Raw genomic sequence first — 20,129 nt, 5'->3', positions numbered from 1 at the left:
ATGTATTTGTAAAAACCCTTTGGATTCTCCTTAATTCTAATTTTTCAAAGCCATCTCACGTTCCCTTTATATCCTCTTCTTAAGTATATTCCTACTGCCGTTATACTCTAAGGATTCATTTGACCTATCCTGTCTACACCTGACAAATGCTTCCTTCTTTTTCTTAAGCAAACCCTCAACTTCTTTAGTCATTCAGCATTCCCTAAACTACCAGCCTTCCCTTTCACCGTAATAGGATAGGAAAGAGCAGGACCATGAAGGAAGTGAAAAACAAGAGGGAGAATTTTCAAATTAACATATTACTCGACTTGTGCCCAGTGTAGACTAATGTGCACAGGGGCAATAGGAGGACACTGTGTGCAGCAGTTTTGATTGACTTCCATTTCACAGGCAGTAGATTATAGGACACCAGCCAGGAACATACTGAAATAGTCAAATCTAAAAGGTACTGACAGCCTTGATGAAGGCTTTAGTAAATACCAATTGGAGGTAGAAACAGGTAGTCTAAGTGTTGGCATTAATGAGATTGAAAGCCCATCATATGAATAAATGTGACACCATGACTAAGAGAAGCCTGGATTAATCACAAACTGCTGCCAAGGAGACTGATTCAATAGTTAGGGAATAGTTAGGAACCAAAAACATTGGCTTTGATTTTACAAATTATTAAATCGTACAAAATTTTGTCTGTCCAGTATTGGATGTCAGGAAAGCAGTCTGACAACTTTGCAAATCTGGAGTAAGCATACAAGTGAAAGGTAATACCATGCCTTCACATAATGCTATACCTAAGTGAGGACTGCAGATGCTGGAGATTAGAGTCAAGAGCGTGGTGCTGGAAAAGCACAGCAAGTCAGGCAGCATCGAAGAGCAGGAAGAATCGACGTTTTGAGCAAAAGCCTGATGAAGGGCTTCTGCCCAAAACAGCAATTTTCCTGCTCCTCGGTTGCTGCCTGACCTGCTGTGCTTTTCCAGCACCACACTCTTGACTTCACGTGATGCTGTCAAGGGACAGCATGGAGATGAGAAATTGGAGGGGGCTAGGTATAAATTCCTTGTCAACAAAGGTAATAGTACAGGAGCAAAAAGACAAGTCACTGCAAGTCTTTCACTAAATAAGAATGGAAACAGTCCAGGGCAGTTCTACCCAGCTTCAGGACAGTAGAGCTGTTGGAATAGGATGATATGATAGTCTGTTAGAGTGCAGGTAGGTCAAAAATGACAAGGAAAGTCAATCTGTAAGCCATAGAATATCATATTAGCTTCATGATGAGCAGGGATTCATGGACTTTTGGGAGCAATTGGTACATGGACATATTTTGGGCATAGAAGATATCAGTTTCTCGGCAAGACATGCTGGATCTGATCTTTAGTCTGCCAGCCATTGTTCCTGCATGAAAACAATGTTGACTGATTATTAGACAAGTCAGACCCCCAGAGTGAAACCTGGCTGGATAGATCTATTTTGATTTGTTTTGGTTTTAGTGTAGTAGTCCCTTGCTGACACAAGGATACAATGTTGCAGATCTTGTTTTAACAACGAAACAGATGTTTACCAGAACTCAAAATAAACCAAATTATCTTCTTATAAGATAGATTCAAAGTTTCTTAAAACTTGGTATTGGCATCATCCCACTTATCCTAGAATACTCCTTTATAAATACCAGTACCCAAAAACACCACTCATTATGGTACTCACACGAGAACCCTGGTCACAACCCCCTTTACAGTTAAAATCATGACTTTAACATGTAGACTAGAAATGCAGAGCTTCGTCCTAGAGTTATTCATGCATCTGGGCTTAAAGATACTTTGTTTTAAGTAACCTCTTTAGTATTTTATCCTGATACATCTGGTCTGGAACTAACACTAACTTTTCACTCTAAAGTCATCTAGTTTCACTGTATCCTTCCCTTCTCAGCAGCATTGATCTACATAACTATTTCATTTAAGGACTTCACATGACTGAACGATCACAGGGTAAAAAAAATTTGACATGGAAAGACAAAAACCTGATCACAAGATGAAAGATCATGGATACAGTGCCTGAAGACAAAATCTTATTTAAAAAAAGACAACATTGCCAATTCTAGCATATGCTACACAAGAACTCAGATGTGGCTACCAATTGGCCTTAAATATACATAATTCTACGAAGAAACATAACAAGAAGGAAGAAGCTTGATTTAAAATGAACAGGTCACTCAGCCCACCAAGCCTTTCAAGAATAATAGTCAGATCCACCTTTCTTTTCAAGTGCTCATCCAAATGATTAAATTAGATTAAATTACTTACAGTGTGGAAACAGGCCCTTCGGCCCAACAAGTCCACACCGACCCGCCGAAGCGTAACCCACCCATTCCCGTACATTTACCCCTGTACCTAACACTACAGGCAATTTAGCATGGCCAATTCACCTGACCTGCACATCTTTGGACTGTGGGAGGAAACCGGAGCACCCGGAGGAAACCCACGCAGACACAGGGAGAATGTGTAAACTCCACATAAACAGTTGCCAGAGGCTGGAATCGAACCTGGCTCCCTGGAGCTGCGAGGCAGCAGTGCTAACCACTGAGCCACCGTGCTCCTTGTTTCAGTCCTAAACCTTCTATCCCTGAATTGTGACCCCTGGTTCTAAACTCACTTGTCATCAGGAACACCCTTCTTATGTTTATACTGTCCAATCTGAGACAGTTTGAGATCCACCATCATTCTTTTAAACTCCAATTAATATCATCCTAACCGATCCAGTCTCTCCTTGCACATCAATCCGGTTAGCCCAAGAATCAGAAAATCTTCATTGCACTCCCTCCACAGCCATAACATCCTCAGATAAAGGAGGCCAAAACTGCACACAATACTCCAAGTGTGGTCTCCTCAAGGTCTTGCACAATTGCTGCAAGATGTTCCCACACCTGTACATGAATCTACTCACCATTAAGGCTAACATACCTTTGCCATCTTATTGTCTACTGCACATGCATACTTTCAGTGACTGGTGTACCATGACACCTAGGTCTTGTTGCAGCTTCCTTACTGAACCTATTGCTATTCAAATAAATCTGTCTTCCTATTTTTGCTATCAAGTGGATGACCTCATGTTTATTGAATTTTTAAAAAAAATCACAACACCAGGTTATAGTCCAACAGGTTTAATTGGAAACACCAGCTTTCGAAGCGCTGCTCCTTCATCAGGTGATTCCACCTCATGTTTACCCACATTATAATTCATCTGCCACACACTTTCCTACTCACCCAATTTGTCCAGATCATACTGAAGCATCTCTGCAACCTCCTCACAGTTCATTCTCCCAATTAGCTTTGCATTGACACCTCATGACTTTGAAAATTTATCAATTCTCTCAATTTGCAGCACACGATTTTCAAACAGGTGTGCCATAAAAACAATAGGAAGATCAAGCTTCAAGATTCAACTGTAGCAATATCATTTACTCCTTGACAGCAGAGAGGTGAGGACAATTACAGATGTCAATCTACAGTATTTCACAGCTATATTTCCATCATCCATTGGTCTCTTGTCAAAATTACTACCATAGCAAGTCACTGTAGCTTATAAAGACACTTACAACTGAGGAAAACAAAAATTCCTTTTCTTAGTTTGAAACAAAGGAGTGCCCTTTTAAAACAAGGGCTCCTAGTTTTAGATTTATCCATAAGAGGAATCATGCTTTCAATATGCATCAAAATAAGCTCCTTTAGGATCTTACATGCTTCAATTAACTCTTTAAACTCAAGGATACAGGTGAGGAAATAAAGCATTTGGTTTTGAAAAAATTCTCCCCTGGTAAAATAATTTGAAGAACTCCTGAACATTTACCAAAATATTTGTAAATGTTCATATGCATTACATACACGTGTCTCTCTAGGTCAGAACAAGAAAATCAGAAACAGCATATTGCTCTTTAAGTCATGCAACATATCTACTTAACATCAGCGACTCATTTATTGATGCCAGTTAAGAGATAATTTTTTAATATCTAATAGAAGTGACTTGTGACTTAGCTACATTTTCTTAAAACTGAGGAATTGACAAAGATTTTTGTATCAAAATCTGTACAGATGTTCATAATCAGAATTCAAGAGATTTCATTCAAAAGAATAATCCAATCTCAGTGCATAACTATTAACTTGAGCATGTTTATTTGTAGGTCAGATTTGGACTTATGCAAAACACTATAAAAAGACCCTAACACCTGAAACACAAGGGCATGGTGATATATCTTGTCAGCTTATAGAATTATCTGTCACCCTTAGCTCAGTCTTTCCATGAGATTTTCATCTCTTCAGATGATTCCCTATTTGCCCTGGACTCTCAAGAAAAGTTCTTCTATTGCTCTAATGATTTTTAGTATTGCTGAAAAAAAAATTTTGTTGAACCTTTTCATCTTGCAGGCATCAGAACAATTCACAAGAATACCAATGTAAAGGGGAGCGACATCTCTATCAGTTAAAGCCCACTTATCAACAAGCTGTACACTTTTTATGCAATATAAAACATTCTTCTTCACACAAATCTGAATTCTGAGTTGAGTTACTTTGGCCCACTTGAGACATACCTTTAAAAAAAAAATGACAAAATCAAGCTTTTCAGAATTAGAACAAAGAAAAAATCTTCCACTGTAGATTATTTAACAAAACAGTAAACAACTTTTCTATTTTTCAATAATGATTCTTGATCAAGTAAGAAATTTAAAAAAAAAAATGAGAGGGGCATTCATAATACCACTACGTATAACTAAGTGAAAAAGGGTCAATCAAGAACTGGAGCTTTTGAAAAGGGAGATACTGTCTATGTAGGATCACTTCCTGCCAAATACCTATGGTGGGTAGATAGGTATTATAAATTTTTGAGAAGATTTGAAGCTCAGTTTGGTAAGTACGTAGCCCGCTGAGCTGGAAGGTTTGTTTTCAGATGTTTCATCACCAAGACTAGGTAACATCATCAGTGAGAGTCTCCAGTGAAGCGCTGGTGGTAAGTCCCGCCTCCCCATTTAGAGGTCTTGGTTCCTTAAGGCGGGAGATGTCATTTCCGGTTCTTTTTTTCAAGGGAAGATAGATGGGATTTAAGTCTGTGTGTTTATTGGAGGAGTTCTGGTTAGAATGTCATGCCTCTAAGAATTCTCGTGTGTGTCTTTGTTTCGCTTGTCTTAGGATTGTGTGTTGTCCCAGTCAAAGTGGTGTCCTCCTTTGTATGTATGGAAACTAGTAATAGTGGGTCATTGGTGTTCATGTGTCCTGGTGGCACGTTTCCTGCTTGTATGTCCAATGTAGTTTTTTTTTAAAAACAGTTCTTAGGGTATTTTGTAAATGATGTTAGCTTTGCTGGTAGTATCTCATAGATCCTTTAGGTTCATTAGTCACTGTTTAAGTGTGTTGGTAGGTTTGTGGTCTACCATGATGCCAAGGGTTCTGAGTAGTCTGGAAGTCATTTCTGATGTCTGATGCAAGGTAACATGGCTATAGTTTTTTGTTGCATTATGCCTGCTTGTTTGGGTTTGTTTCTGAGGAATCGGCGGATTGCGTTTATTGGATAACCCTGTTTTTGGAAACTGCATAGATATTTTTCTTCTGCTGTTTGTAGTTCTTGGGTGCTGCAGTGTGCTGGAGCTCATTGAAATAATGTCTTGAAGCAGCTCCGTTTGTGGCTGTTGGGATGAAGAACTACAAAATAGAAGAAAAATATCTACATAACGTTTTCAAGTAAAAAAAAGGTATCCAATAAGCACAATCCTCTGATTCCTCAGAAATAAACCCAAACAAGCAGACACAACAAAACCAAAAACTATAGCCACATTACCTTACATCAAAGACATATCAGAAATGACTTCCATACTACTCAGAACCCTTAGCATCATGAGAGGCCACAAACCTACCAACACACTTAAATAGCAACTAATGAACCTGAAAGGATCCATCAGATACCACCAGCAAAACTAACGTCATTTACAAGATGCTGCGCAAGAACTGTAAAAAACACTACATCGGACAAACAAGCAGGAAACGTGCCACCAGGATACATGAACACCAACAACCCACTATTACTAGTTTCCATAAATACAAAGGAGGACACCACTTTGACTAAGACAACACACACATCCTAGGACAAGCGAAACAAAGATACACACGAGAATTCTTAGAGGCATGGCATTCTAACCAGAACACCATCAATAAACACATCAACTTAGATCCCATCCACCTTCCCTTAAAAAAAAAGAACCAAAAATGACATCACCCACCTTAAGAAACCAAGAACTATAAATAGAGGCGGGACATACCACCAGCGCTTCACTGCAGACTCTCACTGATGTTACCTAGTCATGGTGACGAAACGTCTGAAAACAAACCTTCCAGCTCAGCAAGCCAACTTAGATACTTATGAATACATATTCTAAAATGATTCAGTTATTCACTCCCCTAAAAATGATAAAGGTGACTTTTTTTTTGGTTAGGTTGCTTGAACCAAAGATGCAACATTCCTAACAAGTATGACAGAGGAATAGAACTTAAGAACAAATCTAAAATAATTATTAGACAAAGGATAACCACAAAATGGTGGCAAGTAAATGACAAAATACACTTTAGATTGGTTTTTAATAATTTTCAATATACAAAAAAGGGCAATTTATTTGTAACACTATGGACAAATTTCCAACTAGAAAGGAAACAGAGGCAGAAGAAAATCATATTTCCATAATGTGGCCTAATTAACCTCCTTTCTGGTTCTAATCTTCACTGAACGAACTATCAACATCAGAACAAATGCAGTGATTAGCTTTAAATATTATAAGTGATCGAATTAAATTAGCAATAAACTATTCTTTAGCAACGTTCTATATTTAATCAGAATATTTTGAAGATTATAAATGTACCAACATTTCCAACAGACAATTTTGTTGAAATATCAAACTTTATTGTTAGTAGAAATTGATTTGAGTAGAAAAACACCCTGTAGTTTTAAGACCAAGTTTTGATTTTTCTTACAGCATACTGAATCTTAGGGCAGTAGAAGGAATAAAGGCCACAGAAGAATTCAGGAAATATTTCACCGCTGTAGTACAACCACAATGGCTGGAGGGAACATTTGGCACCACAACGATTTCCTGCAGTTGATCTAATGTCAATTTCACCATACAAAATTCATGCAAAGTATTTATAGCCAAGTCATTCTTGCACATCAAATGAACTGGCTTGCCACATACAACAAACTTTGGACACGCTATAACTATCAACATACAACTGAATGTATAAAGATCTGAACCATTCTATACACTTTCTGTTACAGTGCAATTTACAGTCATTATCATGCAGTGATCATTCTATCAACAACCTTTTTAACACTGTCCAAGAGCATGTCAGCTTTTAGTGGTGGCAAAAGCATCAAGATGTTACAATAGCACTCTGAAGGACCTTCAAGAATTTCTACTTCTACACCTGCAAGTGTTGCTCAGATGTAAAAGTGTAGAAGCAATCATTGTTAAATATGGACTGAAACTTCTGCAAAGTGCACTTTAGAAAGGAGGTACATTTTAATTTTGCTTACACTAACAAAATTACAAACAAAGCTCTTTTGACTTTACAGAAAATAAAGAGAGTGTCTTTTCCTTTGTTGATGTGCACATGCACACATGATTTTTTGACAAGCTATTCCAATCATGGATATGCTGCATCCAAGTAATAAGTTTAATACTCTTCTTGTTCTTCTGGTTGTTCATCTGCTACATCTGGCACAGCAAACCCTTCCTGAAACGAAAGTATTAAGATTTTATAAAATAACATTCAAATTAAGCAGAAATTATCACTAAAAACTTAAATAGACTTGGATCTATTAGGTTAGGATTGCCTGATAATTTCCAACAGAATTTTAAAAATTATATTTCCTTAAAATGCACTATTATAAAACCCAATAGATCTGTTCAATTGAAAGGAAATCTGAAATCATAAACAGTTACGATGCTCAAAATTTAGCTCTATCTTTTCTAAGATTGCAAAAAAAAACAATTTAAGATGCCTCAGTAATTGATAGACTGCACACATCTGTGTGTTGGAAAATTTTTCTTGCAGAGTGAAGAGCTAAAAATAATTCAAAATCAAATGGAGATATCAGCTTTTGGAAACAAAACACTTATCCAGACAGTCAGTCAGAAGGATGAAATGCATACGGTGAGTAAAGGTGAAGTAGCCTAGTATCTTATTTCATTTTACTGGAGGGAGGAATCTCTAGAGTAATCCTAATCATGGAAGCCAGTCATCTGCCCAGGAAAGGAAAAGAATTAGTAGCCTGTCAGGAGTGGAAATGAAGTTTGAACCAATTCTGAGAAACTAAGACCATAATACACAGGAGCAGAATTAGGCTATTTTAGGTGAAGTCTGCTTTGTCATTTGATCATGGCAGATATGTTTCTCAACCCCATTCTCCTGCCTTCTCCACATAACCCTTAATCATAGAATTATAGAATCCCTATACTATATTGAGGAATGCCATTTGAGTCTACACCGACCCTCCAAAGAATATCCCACCCAGTCCCACTCCCCTATCCTATCCCTGTAACGCTGCAATTGCAATTGGGCAATCCACCCAAACTGCACATCCCTGGATACTATGGGTAATTGAGCATGGCCAATCCACCTAATCTGTACATTTTTAGTCTGTGGGAGACAACCCAGAAGAAACCCAAGCAAACTCCACACAGACAGTGGCCCGAAAAACAGAATCAAACCCTTGTCCTTGGTACTGTGAGGCAGCAGTACTGAACCGCTGTGATTCCCTGTCAAAATCAAGGGCCTGTGTCTTAAATACACTCAAATTCCTCATTTCAGTTCTAAAGCCACTTCACCTGAGGGTGTCCAGTCGGGTCCTAATCTCACCTACTAGTAGAAATATCTTCATGTTTACCCTATCAAGGCCTCTTCGTACTCTGTAAATTTCAATTAGATCATCCCTCATACTTCTGAACGCAACTGAGTACAGAACCAGAGTTCTGAACTATTCCTCATTTGACCAACCGTCCCATCCCTGGGATCATTCTCTTAAACCTCCTCTGGACCCCCTCTAACGCTAGCACACCCTTCCTTGGATACAGGGCCTAAAACTGCTTAAAATATTCCAATGCAGTCCAAATAGTGACTTTACTGCATCAGCTGTGCAACTGTCAACTGAACCTGCATGTTAACATTAAGAGAATCCTTAACCAGGACTCCCAAGTTCATCTGCGCTTTAGATTTGTGAAGCCTTGTTTAGAAAATTGTTTATGCCTCTATTCTTCCTATCAAAGTGTAAAACCTCACATTTTCTCACATCGTATTCCATCTGTCACTTCTTTGCTCACTCTCCTAGTCTGTCCAAGTCCTTCTACAACCTCCCTGCTTCCTCAACACTGCATGCCTCTCCACCTATTTTTGTCATCTACAAACAAAAAAGCCCTCAGTTCCTTCGTACAGATCGTTTGTGTATAACAATGAATAGTTGTGGCCCCAATACAGACCCGTACAGAACTCCACTAGTCACTGACTGGCATCCTGAAAAAGACCCCTTTATCCCTAGTCTCCGCTTTCTGCCAGTCCACCAATCATCCATCCACGTTAGTACCTTGCTTCTAACATCATGGGCTGTTATCTTAAGTCTCCTGTTATCTTAAGTCTCCATCTTGTCAAAGGCCTTCTGGATCATGTCCACTGGCTCTCATTTGTCTAACTTGCTTATTTCGTCCTCAAAGAACTCTAACGGATTTGTCAGGCATAACCTCCCATTGACAAGGCTGTGCTTTGGACCTATTTTACCATGCACTTCCAAGGACTCCACAATCTCATCCTTAATAATAGACTCTAAAATCTTACCAATGACTGAAGTTAGGCCAACAAGCCTATAGTTTTGTCCTTTGCTTTCCTTACATTAGCCATTTTCCAGTCCTCCCTGACTCCAATGATTCCTGAAAGATCACCATCAATATCTCCATCCCCTGAAGTTCTGTTAGGCTAGTGATGTCTTTCACCATGAAAACTGATACAAAATACGATTAAGTTCCTCCACCATTTCTTTGTTCCCAATATTATCAGTTCTCTAGCCTCACCGTCCACTCACCTCTCTTACCTTTTATATATCTACAAAAACTACTGCAATCTTCTTTTATATTACTACCTAGCTTACTCTCATATTTCATCTTCTCCCCACTTATTGCTTTATAAGATTTTCTCAGCTGGTTTTTACAAGGCTTTCCAATCCTCTAGCTTCACCACATCGTATGCTTTTTCTTTTGCTTTTATGCTGTTCCTGACTTCTCTGATCAGTCCCATGGTTGCCTCATTTTCCCCTTAGAAGGTTTCTTCCTCCTTGGAATAAATTTCTGCTTGCCTCCCGAATTAGCTCCAGAACCTCTTGCCATTTTGCTATACAGTCTTCCCTGCTCATTTCCCCCTTTTAATCATCTCTATCCAGCTCCTCTTTCATGCCTTTGTAGTAAATTTTACTCAATTGTAATACCATTACATCTGATTCTAGCTTCTCCTTCTCAAACTGCAGGGCGAGTTCAATCATATTATGGTCATTTCCCTATAAGAGTTCCTTCATCTTAACTAATTATGTCTGATTCATTACACATCACCAAATTCAGAATTGCTTGCTCCTGAGTGGGAACTACAAGGTACTTTAAAGAACTATCTTGTAGACATTCCACAAATTCCTTTTCTTGGGATTTGCTACCAACCTGACTGTCCAGTCTACCAGCACACTGAAGTCCTTCATGATTATTGTAATAGTGCCTTTCTCATATGCCTTTTCTATCTCATAGTATGCTTTCTTTCCCTCATTTCGACTATTGTTAGGAGGCCTGTACACAACACCCATCAGAGTGATTTTCCTTTGCAGCTCCTCAACACCTATTCTGTGCCTTCTGACTCTATCACTTTGCTACCGATTCCTTTCTTACTAACAAGGCAACCCTCCACCCTCTGTCTGCTTCTTGTTTCAATAGAAGATGTATCTTTGGATATTTACTTCCCAGCCCTGATCCCCTTGTAGCCGTATCCCTGTGATACTGACATCATATCTGCCAATTTCATCTGCATTACAGTTAATTTACCTTGTTTCATACATTGCATGCATTTAAATGCACCCTCAATCCCATGTTGACTGACCCCCTTCTCATAGCTGTCCCCTCATCTGCTGCGGCTGAAGTTAAGACTCCTGCCCTTTTCTATACCCTAGGTAAAAACAAGGACTGCAGATGCTGGAAACCAGATTCTAGATTAGAGTGGTGCTGAAAAAGCACAACAGTTCAGGCAGCAGAGGAGCAGGAAAATCAACATTTCAGGCAAAAGCACTTTTCTATACCCTGTCCTTTTACTTGTTCTGGAAACTTTAATAATTTCTGCTGAGCCCTCCCAACCCCTTTAACTTTTTCCAGAATTTTCCATGCAACTGAATCCACTCCCCACTAATTAAAGCCTTATCTCAACAGCCCTAGTTATGTGAATCACCAGGACTCTGGTGCCAGCATGGCCAATATGGAGCCCATAGCAAATGAACAGCTTGCTCCTTCCCCAGGACCGGTGTCAATGTCCCATGAACTTACCCGGTTTATCCCTCACCAATGTCACAGGTTTAGCTCCTTAATCTTGATGAAACTGTGCCAAATTAAACTGTCCACTTATAAGTGGTGTGAAGTGTAGTGGTGGTAGGGGATTTTTTTTTCAGGAGGAGACCACTTTTCTACAGTCTAGAGTGTTATGTTGTCTACAAAAAAGATGTGCAGGCAATATTTTTAGTTTGTTACCAACAAAATCTAAAACTTGGAATCATATCATGTGATCCCCTCTGGTCAATGGAAATTCAAGTATCCTGCAAAAAGTCAGCAGCCCCTACAGTAATTCTAACACTAGGTATTCCATATTTTACTGGATCATCACGCCATTTTTGGAATACTTTCCTTGCAGCCAAGCCAAAAAGGGAAAGCAAGCAGGGATCAAGTCTTAAGACAACAAAAATCAGAATATTTAAACATAGCAAGTAGACCATAAGTTGAGCCATTATTGGGATTCTTGGAAATTCCATACACAGAAAGCTGAGAGTGCTCATGAGAAATCAAGTTGCCAGTTAAGCAGTATCCAGCACTCTGGATTAGTTAATTATTTTAATTTAACCAGTCATGTTAAATGATACGCATGCATAGATAGTAGCACAACAGCAAACTAATAAAGGGAGTACCATCATACATAAAAGTAAAAAAAGTGTTTGCATTCAGCGATGATGGATGAACATAAAAGTAGTCACAAAAAGTAGTCATTCTTAATTGAAGGGCTTTTGCCTGAAACTTCGATTTTCCTGCTCCTCAGATGCTGCCTTGCCTGCTGTGCTTTTCTCCAGCATCCGCAGTACCCACCTTTTGCCTAAAAGTAGCCACAGACTGACTAACATTTTGGTTATGCTAGTGTCATAGTAGTAACGTTTTTCATTCACATCATTCCATATTTTATCAATGGTGATAAGTAAGTTGTTTAAAAGATAAAAAATGGAGACAGAAAATCTGGCAATACCGATCCAGGATACATCGTTTGCATCCTATGCAAAAGTCATTGCAGTATCAAGAATTTGACATACTGAAAGAGACTGCAGGAATTAAAGCAATTTCAGGCAATGAACTTGTTTGATTGGTTCCAAATACACTGAAGTTGCAGTGTTAACAGTAAGTTGCACTGAATGGGATTCTAGTGGTTGCACAGTCCAATAAATAAAAGACTGAGAAGGATGCATCATTGTGGCTAAATAAGGAAGCTTAGAAGTTGGTGTTCGTTAAGATTGGGCAGGTATTAAGGATCAGAAAAAATAATAAAGTAGTTGAAGTCTAACAGAAAGCTACCTAATAACATGTAGAAACTCTTGCTAGCCTTTTGTAAGTATTTAAAAAGAATATAATTATTGCTAGCCTTTTGTAAGTATTTAAAAAGAATATAATTATTACTAATATTGACTGTCAATAGAAGGCAGGGAATTGACAACAGAAAACAACAGAGATATTAAACAGGCAATGTATGCATCTGTCTTCACTGTAGAAGACTTAGGAAACTTACAAAAGGTGCTTGAAAAATTGAGAGAAAGCGAATAGGAAGCTTCGAATAACCACCTGAAATAACTCCACAGATGCTGGTATTCCATCACCAAGTCACCCTTTATTTACACACAGAGAATCCTTGACACTGAGCCAGCTCCCTCAGAGTCAGCAGAATCTCTGACACTCATGTTTATATGTCAGCCAGGGCTCTCTGGCTATTAATATGGTCCAATCAAGGAACATATTCTATGAACTCTACCTGGCTGACCTCATGACATCTCACTATGCACACCCAGCCATTTTGAGTGAGCATCACAATAGCGAAGAATATGGAGCCCATAATATGAACCTGCGTAGCCAATGTATAACCCACTCCAGGGTTTACCCAGCAGTTCCCACGAATGTGGGGGAGATGCAGCGGTAATATTGTGTCCCACCAATGCAGCTATGTCTGCATTCAATTCTGGCTACCAGACAAAACTTCTTACCAACAATCACTTTGAAATCCCTGGATGACCCCAGAGTTTAGCCAATATCTGGTGGCAACCTTTGCTCTGGACAATCACTCTTGCTCCCCATAATATGCTGTCCTCTACTCTGACCTGGGTTCTCCAAGTCCGAAAAAAGTTTCAATTCAAGTTGTGAAAGCCTTTTGGTTCACCCCATCCTGACCAGCTGTGTGTTTTGCCAGGACTGGATCCTTCTGTGTCCAAAGTCTAATACGGTCAGCTGTGTCCATAAAATTTAAAAGCACTGTTAGTGTTCAGCCGGTGGGAAGTGGCTTAATGCATCCGCATTTGCTATTTAGCCTCTCAGTGTTCCAATTTGTAACTGTACGCACTTAATATTACAGCCCACCACTGAATTTGGCCTGAAGCGATGAGCGGCACTGTCTTGTCCTCGAAGTACATCTAGCAGGGGTTTCAGATCCATTATTATTACAAATTTATGTCCATAAAAGTATTGGTGGAGCTTCCCGACTCCAAGCATAACTACCAAATCTCCTTTTTCTACCTGGGTGTATTTCCAGTCTACATGAAAAAGAGTTCTAGATGCATGCGCCTTTGGACGTTCCTTGCCACTGGGCCACCTAAAAGCCAATATTACCCCAATGCCATACCGATCACATGTCAATACCAGATCTCACTTGGGATCATAGTGTGCCAGCAACTTAGAGAATGATAGCTGTTTCTTCACTTTTCCAAAAGCTATGGCTTGGCTAAGTGATCATTTCCAAAGTGGAGAGTTTTTAAAGAGTTGATCCAAAGGTTCCAAGATGGAGGCCAGGTTATGTATGAACTTTCTGTAATAGTTCACTAGCCTAAGGAAAGACCTAAGCTCCAGTACTGACCTGGGAGCTGGGGCACTTTTGATTGCCCTCGCTTTATCTTCCAATGGCTATACTTTGGACTTGTTGACTCTAGCCCAAGCAGGTCAACTGGGGTGCCTGAAACACATTTTCCCCTTCTAAGGCGTACGCCCGCCGGGGAGAAACATCTAAAGACTGATGTCCAAGTTTTCTAAGTGTTCCTTATCGGTGTTCCCTCTGATTAGCATATCATATAGATAAATGGTGACCTGAGGTACACCTTGTAAAACGTTCTCTATCATCCGCTGGAAAATTGCACATGCAGTCTCGTATATTGGTACAAATCTCTATGGGTACTAATTATAGCGTACTTGTAGGAATCTTCATCTAACCACAATTGCAAGCACATATGGCTCATGCCCAGCTTCGAGAAGGGCAGGCTGCCAGCTTTGTATATAAACCCTCTACACGCAAGGGATTGGGTTTTTATCCAGCTGCAAAAGGCGAATTACCATTTCTTTAAAATCTCCACAAAGGCAAACTGCCCCAATGGGCTTCACAATCGGTATGACTGGTACTGCCCATTTCACAAACTGGACAGGTGTGATGATTCCTTCACTTTCCGCCTCTACTTTTGCACATAAGGCAAATGGCATTAGGTGGGCCATGCAGAATTGTGGAGTTGCTTTCTGGTTAACATGCAAGGGGTAACCGTATCTCTTTTGAAAGTCCCCAGACTTCCTTGAAAAAATTAGGATTTCACTCAGGCAGCCATTTTCTAACTGAAAAATGTTGAGCCAACCTAAGCGAATCTTTCTTAACCAATTTCACTCTACCATTCTTGGGCCTGAGCCTTTTACTATAACCAATGGCAACTGAACCAGCGCTTCTCTAAGAGACCAGAACTGAAGTTGCACCCTTAATAAAGGTTCCCCGGTATAAGTTTTAGTTTAGCTGAGGTGTTGCGCAATCTTAAGGGCTGGAGTCTACGGCGAATTTTGTTAAAAAGGTACTGTGATCACTGAAGCAGTCTTGCCAGTATCAACCTCCATTAGAACCAGGGGACCATTTAATCAGACATTTATTTTGATTTGTTCCAATTTGGATGTTGCTAAGCGATGTAACTATGCCAAACCAGACACAAGTGGACTTTTCAGGCCTCGATTCTGGCCTATGAGTTTTTGTACTCCATTTAGGTGTAGTGGGGCTCATTTGCTGTCTCGAGTCTGCATGTTGTCACCACCTATAATGGCTTGCTGGCCTACATCCTGAAGAAAATTTTAACTTTTAAAAAATGTTTGACCGAGGCTTAGCTTTGTTTTGGAGTTTTGCAGTGGGCTGATCTAGAGTCTCTCTGTTCAGGATACATCCTGGAGTGAGACTATGCAACAGTCTTCCCCAAGCTTAATCAAACTGGCGAGGGTATCTGCTTCCATCAGAATACCCTACAACTCATATACTCCACTTACCATATTATACAATGATAAAGCCAGTAGTACCTGTTTGTAGTCCAGTTGGGTTTCAGCTAGTAGGTGCTTTTGCACGGTTACATTAACCCTACTCTCGTAGCCACCGAAATAACTCCAGAAGCCAGTAATTCCATCACCAAGTCACCCTTCATTCACATGTAGAGAGTCATTGGGACTGATCCAGTTCTCTCAGAGCCAGCTGTTAGCAGAACCTCTGACACTCCTGTTTATGTCTGTCAGCCAGGGATCCCTGATTGGACCAGATTAACATCCCTAATCAGGGAACTCATTCAATGAGGTCCACCAGGCTGACCTCATTACAACTACTACACACCAACACCAAGGAAGATATGCTGGGAAAACACCAAGACCTAACATCTGACAAGTTTCCAGGACTAGGTCGCATGCATTCTATGGTCTTAAAACAAAGACAGCAAGAAATAATATATTCCTTAGATTCTTGAAAGACTCCAAAGGATTGGGAAATAACTAATGTAACATCATTATTCGAGACAAAAATGAGAAAAATACAGATCAGTTAGTCAAACATCTCTCAAGGGAAAATAGCTAGAATCCATTATTGAGCCCATAGCAGGATCTTCAGAAAATCCTAATAAGATCAGTCAAAGGCAATGTAGACTTATGAAAGTGAAATATTGTTTCACAAATAGAGTTTGTTGAGCAAGTAACAAGGAGGGAAGGAACAAATATAGTAGAAAAGGGAGATCACATGGGTGTGCTAAATTTGGCACTGGATAAAATGCCGCATCAAAAGGTTACCATAAAGAGGAGCTTGTGTTGTACAGGATAAAATACATGAATGGACTGATTAGCTAGCAGGAAGCAGAGTTAATGCTCAGGCCTCAAACACACATAATATCATAATAACTTGGACATGGGACTAAATGCATAGAAGCTAAATTTGCTAATGAGACCTGATTTGGTAAGGAAGTAAATTCTGATAAGATGGTAGAGAAATTAGAAATGAATATAGATAAATTAAGCAGCTGGGCAAGAAGCAAAAAAGGGCAGATGGAGCATAACATGGGAAAATATAAACTTGCCGACTTAGCAGAAAACATAGGTCAGTAGCATACTATAGTCAGTTCTTTTATAACACGATAGTTGCATTCTTGTGCAATTCCATGTTATAGAAAAATCACACTTTAGAAGCAATGTTTGAAGTGTTGTGTTCACATTACAGCCACCACACGTTTTAAAAGTTCACGCTTTAGAAACAGGATCCCTAATTAGTCAATCACATTACATCGAATTCGTGTTGCAAAATGTGCATTACAAGAGAATGACCTGTACTTCAAAGAAAAGAGACTGCAGAACTAGGACAGGAGTGTCCTGGTTCACTAATCACAAGTAGTCAGTTTTCAGGTTTCAAAAATACTAATGAAGGCATAAAGAACATTGGCATCTAGTATAAAGGGGAATAGAACAAAAGAGTAGGGAAATTTGAATACAAAAAGTAAAAGCCTTGGTAAGACGACATCTGGAGTACTGTAGACATTTTTGTTCTAAATTTGAAAACACCACAATTGCATTAGAGGCAGTCCAGAGGGTTCAGGTGACTTATTCCAGTATGAAGGGCTTTTCTTATAAAGTTGAAAAGATTGGGCCTATACCCATTAGTGTTTCAAAGAATGAAAAGTAATTGCATTAATACACAAGAATCTGAGGGGACAAAAACAGAAATTGCAGGCAAAGTTCAGCAGCTCAGGTAGCATCAGAACAGGTTCTGAAGGGTCATTGTATCTGAAATGTTAACTCTGCTTTCTCTCCACAGATACTACCAGTCATGCTGAGTTCCACCAGCAATTTGTTTCAGATTTCTAGCATCCACAATTTTTTGTTTCATTTTAGATCCTATGGGGAGGTGACAGGATGGATGCAGAGGAGAGGCTATAACTAGGATTAAGAGTAAACATTCTCTGTCAGAACAGAGTTGAGGAGAAATTTCCTCAAGGCTGAATTAGGCAGATTCTTGATAGACAAGACTGTCAAGGGTTATAGGGAATGTAAAAAGAAAAGCTGAATCAGATCACAGCATGATCCTATTGAATGATGGAGCAGTCAATGCAGAGAAGATGCTCTCTCTCATTTGAAAAATCTAAGTATAGGGGTCACTGTTTCAAAATAAGGGATCTCTTATTTAAGATGAGGGGCATGTTATCGGAGGTATTTAGCCTTTGGAATCCACTTCCCCACAGACTATTGGGGATTGTATCATGGGATACATTCAAACAAATGTTTTGATCTACAGAAGAATCAAGAATGGCATACAGACATAGAGGTAGAGTTAAGGTCATAAGGAAACTAACTATGATGTTATTGAATCTAGAGCAGGCCCATTTGATCATAAGACTGAGGAACAGTAGTCTATTCGGCTGAACTGTAATTTCCTGCAGACCCACATAGCCTTTGAATTCTTTAATCAATAAAGGATGCATTTGAGTCAGACTTAAAGACATTCAGTGACCTGCCTCCAATGCTGTCTGGGGAAGATAATTCTACAGTTCAATTCCTGCCCTCACCATTATACCCCCAGAAGAAAAGAACCCTCACAAACTTGGACAGAATACAAGTTTTGGCCCCAAGAACAGGTTGCAGGTGGCATTTAGTAGTACAGTTGCAGGGGCAGAAATAACTCAGGGCCATCTAAGTGTACAAGCACATTCACTGAACAATATGTGGAGCTGGCTTTTAGAGCTACAGGCACAGAGCTTCTCTTTTCTTGGGTAGGTTTCTATTTACTTTGCAGACCTTTAGGGTGCAGAGGTATCAAATATCATTGATGGTTCACAATGCGTACAATACATAATTTGGATAAAGTAATTCATCCATTTCTCAGAAAGCAATCAAGAATGTTACTTAAAATGGCCTACTGCAAAAACAAGGTCTTAGCCATGATTCAGTTGGCAGCACTTTTGATTGAGTCACTAGATTGCACTCAGTGGAAACCCATACAGACAAGGGGAGAACATACAAACTCCACACAGACTGTTACCCAAGGCCGAACTGAACCTGGGTATTTGGTGCTGTGAGACAGCAGTGTTGACCACTGAGCTACTGGGTCACCCATAAATACAATGCCTTGAGTTTCCCAAATGATGCACTGTACATTTCAGTTCACCTGAAAGCAGCAAAACCAGACAGTTTAATGGCTTATATGCAAAATACATCCAGCACAAACTGAGTTTTTGCAATCTTTAATGCTAATTTTAAAAACTATGCTGGAAGCATTCCAACAAAAATCCAGCAATAGCCACAAAGCAAATTAAATCACTGAGGTAAGTATCTATTAAGTTTGCTGGCTTCCAAAGAGGTTTAAATATTTAGTTTACTATGAAACGGATGAGTTTAGTTAATGGAGTTATTTTGAGACAATCAGCTTATTCAGAAGTGATAGGTAAATCATCACATTAAATATGAAGTTCTTGTGCCAAATTTATTTTGAGCTGTATTTGGTTGCATCATGTTCACTTCAAAAAAACAAGAAATTGGTTCAGTGTAAAAAGTTACATCATTAACCCGTCTCATTATGCTGACGTACGGAAAACTTTGAAGTTCATGATATGGCAAAGAGGACTGGAAACTGAGCAACAATAATCCCAAAGAACAAAACAACAGAGACAAATTCCAGATTACCAAATACACACAAAGTGAAAACTCTAGACAAGATGTATGAATAAAATAAGTAATATTAATCTTAATTATAGTTGCTTCTACTATAATGCACTTTTCTCAACACAAATTGGCTATAATGCAATTGAAGAATTTAGACCATTAGTTGTAGAAAGTAAACTTTCCTTACCTATATTGCCTATAACGTGATCCAGGTCCAATTAGTTTAAATGGCGCTACTATTACACAATTTACTTACAGCGCGAGATCGCATGGAAACAAAACTATTATATCAGAACTGACTGCACACTCATTCATTGTAACAACTCAAAAATATATTTCATCTCATTTGGTACTTTTTCAATCACCTTTGAGATTGGCAAAGATCAGGCCAGGTAATTTGAGAATATGTTACATTGTTGTTTGGGGCAGCACGATGGCCCAGTGGTTAGCACTGCTGCCTCACAGAATCAGCATCCCTGATTCAATTCCAGCCTCGGGCGACAGTCTGTGTGGAGTTTGCGCATTCTCCCAGTGTCTGCGTGGGTTTCCCCTGTGTGTTCCGGTTTCCTCCCACAGTCCAAAGATGTGCAGGGCAAGTGAATTGGCCATGATTCCCCATAGTGTTAGGTACATTAGTCAGAGGGAAATGGT

The 20,129-nt window shown here is 39.4% G+C and overlaps 1 protein-coding gene across 5 annotated transcripts in view; it reads right to left on the bottom strand.

Moving 5' to 3' along the window:
* Positions 1 to 6,595: 6,595 nt before the first annotated feature.
* LOC122560173 (microtubule-associated protein RP/EB family member 1-like) overlaps positions 6,596 to 20,129 on the bottom strand; it is a 79,442-nt gene continuing 65,908 nt past the window's right edge. For all 5 annotated transcript variants that reach the window (XM_043710543.1, XM_043710547.1, XM_043710546.1 and 2 more), the window contains one exon: positions 6,596 to 7,761. In XM_043710543.1, coding sequence (XP_043566478.1) covers positions 7,702 to 7,761 — 60 coding nt within the window. In that variant the 3' untranslated portion in view covers positions 6,596 to 7,701. The remainder of the gene's footprint in view (positions 7,762 to 20,129) is intronic.

This window comes from Chiloscyllium plagiosum, chromosome 20 (assembly GCF_004010195.1).
Source record: "Chiloscyllium plagiosum isolate BGI_BamShark_2017 chromosome 20, ASM401019v2, whole genome shotgun sequence".
NCBI classification, from domain to species: Eukaryota; Metazoa; Chordata; class Chondrichthyes; order Orectolobiformes; family Hemiscylliidae; genus Chiloscyllium; species Chiloscyllium plagiosum.
This window is presented reverse-complemented; position numbering and strand designations above follow the sequence as displayed.